Here is a 13362-nt window from a genome sequence, read left to right on the forward strand (position 1 = left end):
TTTAAATCACAGCTTAAAACCCATCTGTTCAGACTTGCCTATCCGGTTTAATTTTCTGTCATGTATTTTATCTATTTTTAATGTTGTATTATTGGTATTTTTGTATGTTTTTATTGTAAGGTGTCCTTGGGTGCTCAGAAAGGCGCCAACAAATAAAATTTATTATTATTATTATTATAAGAATGCATATAAATTAGATCACCATAATCTAACACTGACAAAAATGTGCTCTGCACCAATCTTTTCCTAGCTGAGTATGGAAAGCATCTCTTTAATCTAAAATAAAAACTTAACTTAGGTCTGAGTTTTTTTTTAAAGGCTCTCAATATGGACCCCAAAGGATAATTTGTCATCCAAATCACTCACGTCCAGAACGTGAGTGTGTGAAAACCATGGATTTTGTTATTTTAGCATTTAATACCAACTTTAAACCTACAAGGAATTTTTGTACCTGATTAAAGGCAGACTGTAAGTAGTTCTTTTTGTACCTGATTAAAGGCAGACTGTAAGTAGTTCATTGCCTCTTGCAATGATGTCGCAGAGGTGTACAATATTGTGTCATCTGCATAAAGATGAGCTTTTGTTGGACCTAAATCCATACCTAAATTATTTACATAAATTTATTCATTTTTTATTTATTTATTTGTTTCACACATGTATAAACACAAAGAGAAAGGGGTAGGGGGGGGGGATGACATAAAGAAAATATTAACAACAACAACAACAACAACAACAAATGTATGTATATATATATATATATATATATATATATGTATGTATGTGTGTGTGTGTGTGTGTGTGTGTGTGTGTCTGAGGTGTGATTAGAAACCTGTAGAGGCTTATATGAAAATCACACCTGAGAGATCCTAAAGTTAAAATACACTTGTTACAAAAATCACCAATAAATATTAAATGTTCAAGTTGAGAATTTCATGTAAAAAAGTAGAATCATAATCATTCATCAATACAATTGACAATTATATATATATATATTTAAAAAATAGAGAATAAAATAGGGCCCAAAACTGATCCTTGGGGGACATCCATTTTTGCTGCTAGTAAGGAAGAGGTACAGTTATCTATAGCCACACACTGAGTTCTACCACTCAGGTAATTAGAAAACCAATTTAACACAGTGCTACTGAAACCTATGCTTTGCAGTCTTTGCAGAAGAAGATGATGGTCAACTGTGTCAAATGCTTTAGACAAATCAATGAATAATGTGGCACACGACTTTTTATCATGTAAGGCAGTAATAATATCATTTGTAACACAGGTTACAGCCGTTATTGTATTGTGCCCTTGTCTAAAACCAGACTGAGTGGGACTTAAAATACAGTTGTCAGCTAAAAAAAAATTTAGTTGCTCATTTATAAGAGACTCAAACAGTTTAGCCATGACAGACAGTCTGGAGATGGGACGATAGTTGTCTAAGGCAGAAGGGTCACCACTTTTTAATAGTGGGAGGACAAATGCAGATTTCCATGAGTTAGGGATGAATCCACTGCATAGACTAAGATTAAAAATGGCGGAGACATGTCCAGCTATCAAGTTTGCAGCAGTTTTAATTAGGGTTCAATCTGGTCTTGACCAGCAGACTTTTTGCAGTCTAAGCTTAACAGTGCCTTTCGTACTTATCATTATTATTTCTTTTAGCCTTGGTCCATGCTTCATTCTGTTCTCTAATAGCGGTTGCAATAGAGTCATTAAACCACAGGTAATCTCTACCTGTCACTCTATATCTTCTAAGAGGGGCATGTTTGTCAATTATGGATAAAAAGGTCTTTTAAAAATAATTCCAGGCCAACTCAACATCATCCATATCAGATACTATGTGCAAATCACTTTGGTAGATCAATCAATTCAATCAATTTTATTTATAAAGCCCAATATCACAAATCACAATTTGCCTCACAGGGCTTTACAGCATACAACATCCCTCTGTCCTTATGACCCTNNNNAGTATACATATGTGACAATAATCATATGTGTATAATAACAGTAGAAGTATGACTAATGATAACAGCAGCAGCAGGAGGCATCTGGCAGGACCACGGCAGCAGCACAACCACACACGTCACGCTGTCCAGGCACCGCTGCAATACAAGTTAACCTGAGAGACAGCGGAGCACAAAGGCTCCGGAGAAGACGCCGAGTTAGTGACATGCAGTATAGCCTGTTCATTAAAACATTTATAATTTCATTTAAAAATAAACCATGGCTTGGTTTTAGACAGTTTGCAATTTCTAACACAGGCAACCATACACTAATCATTGCAAAAAACTCCAGCAGCAGAGTACTTATGTGGCACATTAGTAAGAATGACATCAATTAACGTAGACTTGTCCATTCGTTTTGGTTTAAGGCGTGTAGGTGATTGTATTCGTTGCGTCAGGTGTAGTGCGTCACATAGGTCTCTTAATGCTGATAAAGTCGATAGCCAGTCCCAGTTCAGGTCTTCCATGACAATGTACTCGTTAGTCAGTTGATGCAGAAAGTCAGACAGCAGGGCAGTTGCTCCAGCTGCAGCCGAGGGTGGGCGGAAGTATCCTACCACAGTCAGATCAGCGCCATTGGGGAGATTTAATTTCATAGCACACAGTTCGAGGAACTTCAGCTTTGTTATTGTTTTGACGCAAAAACAGTTCAGTTACGCTTTGGCATATATGGCTACTCCCCCTCCTTTATTCACACGATCAGTCCTAAAGACATTATATCCTTCGATGTGAATCATATTGTTCATGATTGATGGTTTGAGCCACGTCTCTGACAAGACGATTTTTTCACCTTCTGTCAGTTTAGCCCACAGACGAAGAGCGTCTCATTCTTTGAGGAAATGACATGTTGAAATATTTTCTTTGTCTTACTGGTCTTCTTTGTTGTGTTCATTCAGGACATCGTGCGGCAGTCTGTCAACGTAAACTGAAATCTAACCTGCAGAAGAAGTTCCAGTGTGTGTTTGAGGGGATCGCTAAAGCAGGAAACCCAACCCTTCTGAATCAGATCTACACAGAGCTCTACATCACAGAGGGAGGGACTGCAGAGGTCAATGATGAACATGAGGTCAGACAGATTGAAACAGCATCCAGGAAACCAGACAGACCAGAAACAACCATCAGACAAGAAGACATCTTTAAAGCCTCACCTGGAAGAGATGAACCAATCAGAACAGTGATGACAAAGGGAGTGGCTGGCATTGGGAAAACAGTCTTAACACAGAAGTTCACTCTGGACTGGGCTGAAGACAAAGCCAACCAGGACATACAGTTCACATTTCCATTCACTTTCAGAGAGCTGAATGTGCTGAAAGAGAAAAAGTACAGCTTGGTGGAACTTGTTCATCACTTCTTTACTGAAACCAAAGAAGCAGGAATCTGCAGGTTTGAAGAGTTCCAGGTTGTGTTCATCTTTGACGGTCTGGATGAGTGTCGACTTCCTCTGGACTTCCACAACAATGAGATCCTGACTGATGTTACAGAGTCCACCTCAGTGGATGTGCTGCTGACAAACCTCATCAGGGGGAAACTGCTTCCCTCTGCTCGCCTCTGGATAACCACACGACCTGCAGCAGCCAATCAGATCCCTCCTGACTGTGTTGACATGGTGACAGAGGTCAGAGGGTTCACTGACCCACAGAAGGAGGAGTACTTCAGGAAGAGATTCAGAGATGAGGAGCAGGCCAGCAGAATCATCTCCCACATCAAGACATCACGAAGCCTCCACATCATGTGCCACATCCCAGTCTTCTGCTGGATCACTGCTACAGTTCTGGAGGATGTGATGAAGACCAGAGAGGAAGGAGAGCTGCCCAAGACCCTGACTGAGATGTACATCCACTTCCTGGTGGTTCAGACCAAAGTGAAGAACATCAAGTATGATGGAGGAGCTGAGACAGATCATCACTGGAGTCCAGAGAGCAGGAAGATGATTGAGTCTCTGGGAAAACTGGCTTTTGATCAGCTGCAGAAAGGCAACCTGATCTTCTATGAATCAGACCTGACAGAGTGTGGCATCGATATCAGAGCAGCCTCAGTGTACTCAGGAGTGTTCACACAGATCTTTAAAGAGGAGAGAGGACTGTACCAGGACAAGGTGTTCTGCTTTGTCCATCTGAGTGTTCAGGAGTTTCTGGCTGCTCTTCATGTCCATCTGACCTTCATCAACTCTGGAGTCAATCTGATGGAAGAACAACAAACAACATCCCAGATGTCTGAAACAAGAAAAGACAAATCTGAACTAACACATCTCCTCCAGAGTGCTGTGGACAAGGCCTTACAGAGTCCAAATGGACACCTGGACTTGTTCCTCAACTTCCTCCTGGGTCTCTCACTGCAGACCAATCAGAAACACCTACGAGGTCTACTGACACAGACAGGAAGTAGCTCACAGACCAATCAGGAAACAGTCAAGTACATCAAGAAGAAGATCAACCAGGATCTGTCTGCTGAGAGAAGCATCAATCTGCTCCACTGTCTGAATGAACTGAATGATCGTTCTCTAGTGGAGGAGATTCAACGGTACCTGAGATCAGGACGTCTCTCCACAGATAAACTGTCTCCTGCTCAGTGGTCAGCTCTGGTCTTCATCTTACTGTCATCAGAAGAAGATCTGGACGTGTTTGACCTGAAGAAATACTCTGCTTCAGAGGAGGCTCTTATGAGGCTGCTGCCAGTGGTCAAATCCTCCAACAAAGCTCTGTAAGTACAGAGACAGTTGGATTCATATATCATAACTTAAATGCTCTGTTGTCTTTTCAACTTACTATCTTTTTTTTAATCATATTGTTTCTTCAGACTGAGTGGTTGTAACCTCTCAGAGAGAAGCTGTGAAGCTCTGTCGTCAGTTCTCAGCTCCCAGTCCCCCAGTCTGAGACACCTGGACCTGAGTAACAACCACCTGAAGGATTCAGGAGTGAAGCTTCTGTCTGATGGACTGAAGAGTTCACACTGTACACTGGAAACTCTCAGGTCAGATCAAGCTGCAGACCATCTGAAATGATTTCACATATTTCTCTAAACTCCAAACAGTTTAAACATTCTCTCTCATGTCAGCATTTCTGAATCTGACAAATGTTCAATCAGGATTTGAAACTTCACAGTTCAGAAACTCTTTTCTGGTTCAATTCCACCTACTGAACAACATACAGATATGAACTCTGGCTGATATAGAAAAGAACATTATGATTTCATATCATGTTATTTGGATTGACTCCTTATTTATGAGTTAATCATAATTAACTGTGAGGATTTTAATCTGTACTCAGAAGAGATTATACTGTAGATCACAAAATTTAGTGGGTCCTTACTTGTTACCATCTGGATGAAGTTGATATTTCAGTTTTACTGAAAAAATTTAAAGTGTTCTTCTTGACTCAGTGTTATAATGCAGGTCTGTTAGTTTCCTGTTAGCTGAAGTACTAACTGAGATCTTTGTTCCTTTAGATTTGACTTTAGTCCAGACTCATTAATCAAAGAGGATTACATTTGAACACAAATATTTTCCTTCTTGTTGATTGTTGTCTGTGTAGGCTGAGTGTCTGTAACCTCTCAGAGAGAAGCTGTGAAGCTCTGTCCTCAGTTCTCAGCTCCCAGTCCTCCAGTCTGAGACACCTGGACCTGAGTAACAACCACCTGAAGGATTCAGGAGTGAAGCTTCTGTCTGATGGACTGAAGAGTTCACACTGTACACTGGAAACTCTCAGGTCAGGATTCATCAACATGTTCAACTGATGGCCACTTAAATCCTGATTTACATTAGTTGATAAACTCATAACCATCACAGGATTGTCTCTGCTGATATGATTTCAAACCAGTTGTGTTTTGTGTTTCAGTCTCTTTCCATCAACATGTTTTATCTTGTTTTTTTCTCTGTTGTTGGAACTTGAAATATCAGAGAGGAATCAGTAATGTTGTCAGATAGTTGGTGGACATTAGTGGGTGTTTGGTTGGGACTAGAAAAAAGTCAGTAATAATGTTGATGTAACCCCACAGTAGGCGACAGTATGGCAGTACTGTGGTACCCACCCTCACATTATGTGACATGTGTGTTGTTTTGTGTGTTTGCAGTCTGTCAGGCTGTCTGATCACAGAGGAAGGCTGTGCTTCTCTGGCCTCAGCTCTGAGCTCCAACCCCTCCCATCTGAGAGAGCTGGACCTGAGCTACAATCATCCAGGAGACTCAGGGGTGAAGCTGCTGTCGGCTGGACTGAAGGATCCACACTGGAGACTGGACACTCTCAGGTATGAAGAGGCCTGCTGCAGCCACACACACTCAGTCTGATAGAGGAGGTAGAGCTGGAAACTTTGTCTCTGTCACACTGTCAGCCTGGCTCATATGACCCTGACACACCAAGCTGACCTCAAACAACCACAGCTGATAAACACTGACTCATCAAACTGTTTGTGTCCCACATCAGACCATCAATACAGACACAAGTAGTCAGGGAACAGTAGCCAGGATGGGCCAAGACAGGGAGGGAAGGTGAGGAAATGTTTAGTTTAGTTTAGTTTAGTTTAGTTTAGTAGTTTATAGTATCGTGAACAATCCCAATTAAGTGACTGTAGAAATAACAGTAAAAAGGGCAGCTTTAGCCAACATGGCTAATATCCAGCTGTAGTCCCCAGCCTGATGACAAAAAGAACAGTACATTACAGCACATTCATTAAAAAGAGAGAGTTAAGAGTGAGGAGAAAAAGATAGATCAATAAAGATAAAAAGAACAGTAAAACATCAATACAATCATGCAGAGACAGCACATATAACCAAGACATACAGAAGCAGCACATGCTATATAATCACACACAAAATGTCAGCACATACAATCACATTCAGGGATGCAGACAGACAGCACATATAGACAGGCAGCGTTTATGATCATGACACAATAACACACAGCCATAGGTTAGTGTGTGCAGGTGTAATTGTCAGTAAACCATGTTTTTAACTTGGCTGTAAAGGTGGAGTATGTATGTGTATCTATAATATGAGTGGGAAGTGAGTTCTAATTTTGTATTGCTCTAACAGAGAATGATAACTGACCAAATGTGCTTTTCCTGAATGGGACTAATAAGTCACCACGTGTGATCTTTTCCTGAATGGGACTAATAAGTCACCACGTGTGATGCTTCTAGTGATCTGACCAGTATTATTGTGTTGGTTTATGAATGAATTAAGTGGAGGAGGAGCTAAGTTATGCAGGATTTTAAAGACCAGACAGATGTTCCTGTGTTTTATTAGATCTTCCCAGTTCAGAAGTTTGTGTTTGCGTAGGATGGTACAATGATGTGAGCTGTTTGGTTTCTGGTCCAAGATTTTAAGGGTTTGCTTGTACAGGGTTTCTAGTGGCTTCAGTGTCGAAGCTTTGGTTTGTCCCCAGCTTGTGAAGCAGTATGTTAGATGCAACATGATCATGGCATTCACATATAATTTGGCAGCATTAAAAGTCATTGTGTTTCTTATGTATTTAAAATTCGCTAAACTAAACTTAACCTTTTGACTGACCTTTTTTATGTGTGTTTTAAAAGTTATATTGGAGTCAATAGTGATTCCCAGATATTTGACCTCTGACACAATAGCAATATTATCAACTGAGATTGTTATATTCGGCACAATGTTACATTGCCTTTTGGAAAAGAACATTCCCACTGTTTTTTTTTACATTACGTTGAAGGCGGTAACAATTTAGCCATTTAGAGATCTGCTCTAATGCTGTGGTGAGTTTAGCAGCTGCCATCTGCTTTGTCCTGGCATGCACATATATCATGGTGTAATCCGCATATAACTGGGTTTCCACATCAGGGCAGACGGTTGGCAGGTCATTGATATACAAAGAAAAGTGTAGCGGACCGAGTATTGACCCTTGTGGTACTCCAGTGTACAATTCAAGAGCTGGAGAAAGTTGGTTGTTAACCATAACATGTTGACGTCTACCAGTCAGGTAAGATTCAAACCAGCAAATGCTAATGGGGAAAAGTTGAAAGTGAACAGTTTTGCCAGAAGGACCCTATGGTTGACTGTGTCAAAGGCTTTGTGTAGATCTAAAAACACTGCACCAATACCTCCTTTGTCAACCATTGCTCGGACCTTTTCTATGAAAAGGCAGTTGGCTGTTTCTGTGGAGTAATTGGCCCTAAAGCCAAACTGCATGTGATGAAGGTTAAATTCACTTGTATTCAAGAAAGAGACAAGCTGTTCTGATATCCACTTTTCAGCAACCTTGGATACCACAGGTAAAATGCTAATTGGGTGGTAATTGCTGATGTTTTGGGGGTCATCTGATTTAAAAACAGGAGATACGACTGCAGTCTTCCAGGTACTTGGAAAAGCACCCTGCAATATTGATGAATTTATGATTTGTGAAATAGGATGAACTAGATGGTCTTTCAAAGATCTGAGTATTGCTGAATCCGTCCTGTATATATCCTTGGCTGTTGAAGTTTTATGGGAATTAATTATTGCCTTAGTTTTTAGTTCAGAGATGGGTTGAATACAAAAAGAGGTCTTATTATTATCAGTTTTAATAATGTTTTCTGCTACTAAAGGAAAAGTTTGTTTCTGGAGCGTTGTCTTGTTTCAACATTGGATAATAGGACAGTGGTGTATCCTGACACGTTGTAGGTTCATGGTGGGCTGGCATTCGTCAACATCATCACGCTGCAGAGGGCTGTACCACGAAGCAAGATCAGTGGCTTAGCCAGATATGTTGAGTTGAGTCTAAAGCCAGGGTTTTCTGTACTACGAAGGTGGCTCTTTCAACCTGGCTAGATCGCCATGGTAACTTATGTTGCAAACCTAACCTGGTTGGGACGAGTTTATGCTCCGAGTTTCAGCTTGAAATCGTCTAAAAAGCCCCTTTCACTGCTCCTTTGAGTAGCGTCACTCTATAATCACTGTGAATATATGAGCGATGCAGATTGTCAGCTGAGGGAAAACGTTATAAATGCACTTTATCCAACTTGTTGAGCCGTAACGTTACAGACATGTCCCCGCACGAAGCTGTGTGATTACAGTAGTGTTTACTGTCTCTATCAGGTCACTTTATTTTAACACAGGAACCTAGAGTCCATCAGTGATGCTGAAAATCTGAGGAACATTGTTTTGTTTTATCTGTAAGGTTGTTGTTGCTCTCACTGAACTACTGAATATATTTGTGTCCTCTGGTCCATCTGTCCACGCTGGCTCTAAGAAAAGCTTCTTTAAAATCACAGGTAGCAAACAGGTGACTATATTATTAATCAGGATGATGTTTACTGTCATATGACATGTGATATAATTCCTTCAAACCACCGTAACGTTACCACTGTGGATTAGGTTTTATGTTTGCTCCTGATTGGCTCAAGTCTGTTTTACACTGCTGGTATATTACAGCTGATAGAACACTGATTAGAACATTAATTAGTCCCTTGGTATTTATCACAGATAATATTCAATCAGTCAAATTCATTTCATTTTAATTTGCCCCCAAACTTTAGTGATGTCCGTGTCTCCTTCATTAAGGGACAGTAAATGCAGTTCTTGAGTAAAAGCTTTAAATCTGCTGCATCAAGTTTAAAGTTTCAGAGCTGTAGAAAGAGCAGCTGTCACGTTAGAAATAAACAGAGAGGTCACATAAATATATTCACATATGAGTTCATACAGTTAGTCATATTAATGCAAACACTCCTCTCTGGCTGTAACTGAAGCCACAGTGTTGCTTTTTACTGTTTTACTTTTCAAGATTCTTCAAAGGTGGAAGTAGGCGGCACGTGATGGATTAGTTTTAAGAGTCAGTTGATGCGCTGAACGCATCATTTGACTTGTTTTATGTGAACATGCAGAGCCTGAAGAAGAAAGCCTGAGTTAACAGACAGATATGGTCAATGCCCATAGCCAACACAGAGGAGGGGTCATGGAACATCATGGCAGTGACCCCTCCTCTGTGTTGGCTATGGGCATTGACCATATCCCTGAGGCACATAGAAGAGGGGATAGACAGAAACGTCTCAATCAAAAAGAGGCGGAATGGATTTTCAAATTGAAAGCTACTGTACATTCAGGAATTAATGAGGACCTTGACCTTACTCCATTTTTGTAAATTAATACTTCCTATGTAAAGGTTCCCTGCTTCGTATATCTGTTTGCATATATTTAGTGTCTTTTTTTCTTATTTTTGGTTGTCTTTTTTTTGTGTTTTATGTATATATTCTATTAATTTTCATATGTTACTTCTGCTTCTGAATGCAGTCTATGTATATATATTTTTTGTTCTCCTTAAAGAATTTGACCTATTGATGGTTTATTGTGATTTTTTCTAATTATATCTGTTATATTCTCATTGTTTGCATGCAGGTTTCTAGTTATGAGTGCATTGTGTAAAGGGAGTTTTGCTTATATGCCTGCAGTCTGGCAAATTGAGTGCTGATTGGCTCCACCCATGTCTGAGTAGGGCCTCATTTAGGCCACCTGTGAACCCTGCAGCTTTATGCCCTGATGAAGGCCAGTGAGCATGGCCGAAACATGTTGGTGATTTTAATGTTCATCATGAACTAGCCATTTAATAAAGGCCTTTTAACTTTTGCACCAGAGAAGAGTTGCCTTGGATTTTGTTTTTTTTTCAAGAAATACTGCAGGATGTGTTGATGCTCATCATCTGCCACCAGTGTGTGTTGCCCTTAAAGGGTTAGTGCACCCAAAAATGAAAATTCAGCCATTATCTACTCACCCATATGCCGATGGAGGCTCAGGTGAAGTTTTAGAGTCCTCACATGACTTGCGGAGATCCAAGGGGAGAGGAGGTAGCAACACAACTCCACCTAATTGAGGCTTACTGTGCCCCAGATTCAAACGTCCAAAAACACAACCCAGATTCAAGACTCTAAAACTTCACCTGAGCCTCCCTCGGCATATTGGTGAGTAGATAATGGCTGAATTTTCATTTTTGGGTGCACTATCCCTTTGAGTCTACAAATTATTGTCCACAGACAAAAAAACAGATAAGACCATTACCATGTAATAGTGAATCAGTGTAAACAGTCTTGATAAATCATCACAATGTTTTGCTGTTTTAAAAGGAGTTTAGCTTCACCTGGATTTGGTTTGTTTTGCACTGACAGAGAGTTCCCTGGCTGATAAGAGTCGACTGGTTGTGGGACTCACCACAGAAACTACTGTACTACTACTGCTGTCATATTTTCAGCTCCAGATTACAGATGATAAAACCAGTGCTGACTGTTGTTAGGAGACAGGATGTGAACAGCAACCCTAACCCATCCAACCATCCACCCCGACCTCCTCCATCAGAGGTTGTGTCTCCTTTATTTGTGACAGACAACAGTCATTATGACACAAACAAAGGAGGTCACTCATCAGGAGTAAAACAGGTGGTTTCAAAGCTCCAATAATCAATACTTGTATATTGACAATGGATCAGCTGACTGTAATGGTGAAGTGTTGTGTGGTGGTGATGAACCCACAGTAAACTGTTGAAACACCACCTGCTCAGGTACACTGAACTAAAACAATATCAGCTGATTAATAATAAGTGATGAACATGTCAGTCCATGTGGAGACAATAACAAAGCTGTGTGTATGAGAGTGATGTTATGTCCATGTTGCCATGGTGAAAGAGGAAGTGCTGCTCTGACCCCCCTCCTCCTTTCAGGGTGGAGCCTGCTGGAGTCCGATGGTTGACACCAGGTCTGAGGAAGTGTGAGTGTGTTTTTCATTTGATCTTCAAACTGTGACATCACTCATTCAAATCTCTGATGTCATCATCAGAGTGATGATAGATGAATAACTGCAGCTGTATTGTGTCTTCTTCTCTCCATCAGATTCCTGTGAACTCACAATCGACACAAACACAGTGAACAGAAAGATCAAACTGTCTGACAACAACAGGAAGGTGACACATGTGGAGGAGTATCAGTCATATCCTGATCATCCAGACAGATTTGACCACTGGCCTCAGGTGCTGTGTAGAACTGGTCTGACTGGTCGCTGTTACTGGGAGGTCGAGTGGAGAGGAGGGGTTTATATATCAGTGAGTTACAGAGGAATCAGGAGGAGAGGAAACAGTGAGGACTGTGGGTTTGGAGGGAATGATCAGTCCTGGAGTCTGAGCTGCTCTGATGGTGGTTTTTACTCTGTGTGGCACAGAAAAACCCAAACATACATCACCTCCTCCTCCTCCTCCTCCTCCTCCTTCTCCTCCTCCTCCTCCTCTGGTAGAGTAGCAGTGTATGTGGACTGTCCTGCTGGCACTCTGTCCTTCTTCACAGTCTCCTCTGACACACTGATCCACCTCCTCACCTTCAACACCACATTCACTGAGCCTCTTTATCCTGGGTTTTGGCTCTAGTCTGGTTCCTCAGTGTCTCTGTGTTCTCTGTAGGAGGGAGAGTCTCCTCCTGTTAGAGAAACTTTCTCACTGCTGAACAAATAGTTCAGTTTGTACAGGATCACACACAGCTGATGGTAGTTCAGAGAATGTAGCCCAATCCCAAACCACTCCCTACCCACTACCACTTCACTACCAAGTGTCACTCCAAATCAAGTTACACTTGCAGCTGCGGAGGACACTCCTGATTAGGGGGAAGTGTATAAAAGAGAAGCCAAGCCATGGGACACCTTCACTCTACCGGAAGAAGGAAGCAGATGTAACCATGGATGCCGACAGACGCTTTGCTTGCGCCGCTGCCGCAGCTGTCATGTTTCACAGGTTAAGAAGAGTATTCCTCTTTTTAGTGAAAAGACTCTCATTTTTAATTCATAGATTGATTAACTGCTTTATTTTTTCTTCTGTCCCTGTGAATACATAATTATATATTTTTTTAAAAATCATGACAATGGGATGGGGACATTTTTATCCAGTTTTAAATTGTTTATTAAAGCATATGGACATGTAGGTTTTCATCTTTTGACCCCAAACATTCTGTGAGTTTGTTTGAGACTGTAAAGTCAGTGTGAGGAAAACAAATGTGTGTGTGATCTATAATATTTTACAAAGTAGAAAGACGGAACTCTTACATTTGTACATTGTTTCCTCCATTGTGATGTTGCGCTTCCTGCTAGGCTCATGAGAAGCCTGCACTGATATATACCCACTATTTAAGGGCTGAGCAGTCCACTCGCACTCAGCAATAATTGGTTTGGTATGGCCCTTAATATGGCACAGCTCCCCTTGACCGTGCAAATGGAGGGGGAGTGGATAAGGTGAGGGGATAGGGTCCGATTTGGTATTGGGCCTGTGTGTAGGATGTGAGTTTGTCCTGAGGGTGGCGCTAAAGAAAACACTCTGGACTCCACAGATGATTCGTTTTCTGCTCGACTGTTTTTATTTATGATTTTTGTGTAAACGTTTAATTTCTCTTTATTCTCCCTCCAAAG

The 13362-nt window shown here is 41.0% G+C and overlaps 1 protein-coding gene across 2 annotated transcripts in view; it reads left to right on the forward strand.

Annotated features, from left to right (window-relative positions):
- LOC126406781 (protein NLRC3-like) overlaps positions 1 to 12460 on the forward strand; it is a 33594-nt gene extending 21134 nt beyond the window's left edge. Inside the window, exons 3-7 of one of the 2 annotated variants that reach the window (XM_050071274.1) lie at positions 2894 to 4697; positions 4794 to 4967; positions 6066 to 6239; positions 11639 to 11685; positions 11808 to 12460. In XM_050071274.1, the coding sequence (XP_049927231.1) occupies positions 2894 to 4697; positions 4794 to 4967; positions 6066 to 6239; positions 11639 to 11685; positions 11808 to 12334 (2726 nt within the window). In that variant the 3' untranslated portion in view covers positions 12335 to 12460. Of the gene's footprint in view, positions 1 to 2893; positions 4698 to 4793; positions 4968 to 5527; positions 5702 to 6065; positions 6240 to 11090; positions 11619 to 11638; positions 11686 to 11807 lie in introns of those variants that run through there. The other variant, XM_050071275.1, reaches the window with a different exon arrangement.
- Positions 12461 to 13362: the final 902 nt, after the last annotated feature.

This window comes from Epinephelus moara, chromosome 19 (assembly GCF_006386435.1).
Source record: "Epinephelus moara isolate mb chromosome 19, YSFRI_EMoa_1.0, whole genome shotgun sequence".
NCBI classification, from domain to species: domain Eukaryota; kingdom Metazoa; phylum Chordata; class Actinopteri; order Perciformes; family Serranidae; genus Epinephelus; species Epinephelus moara.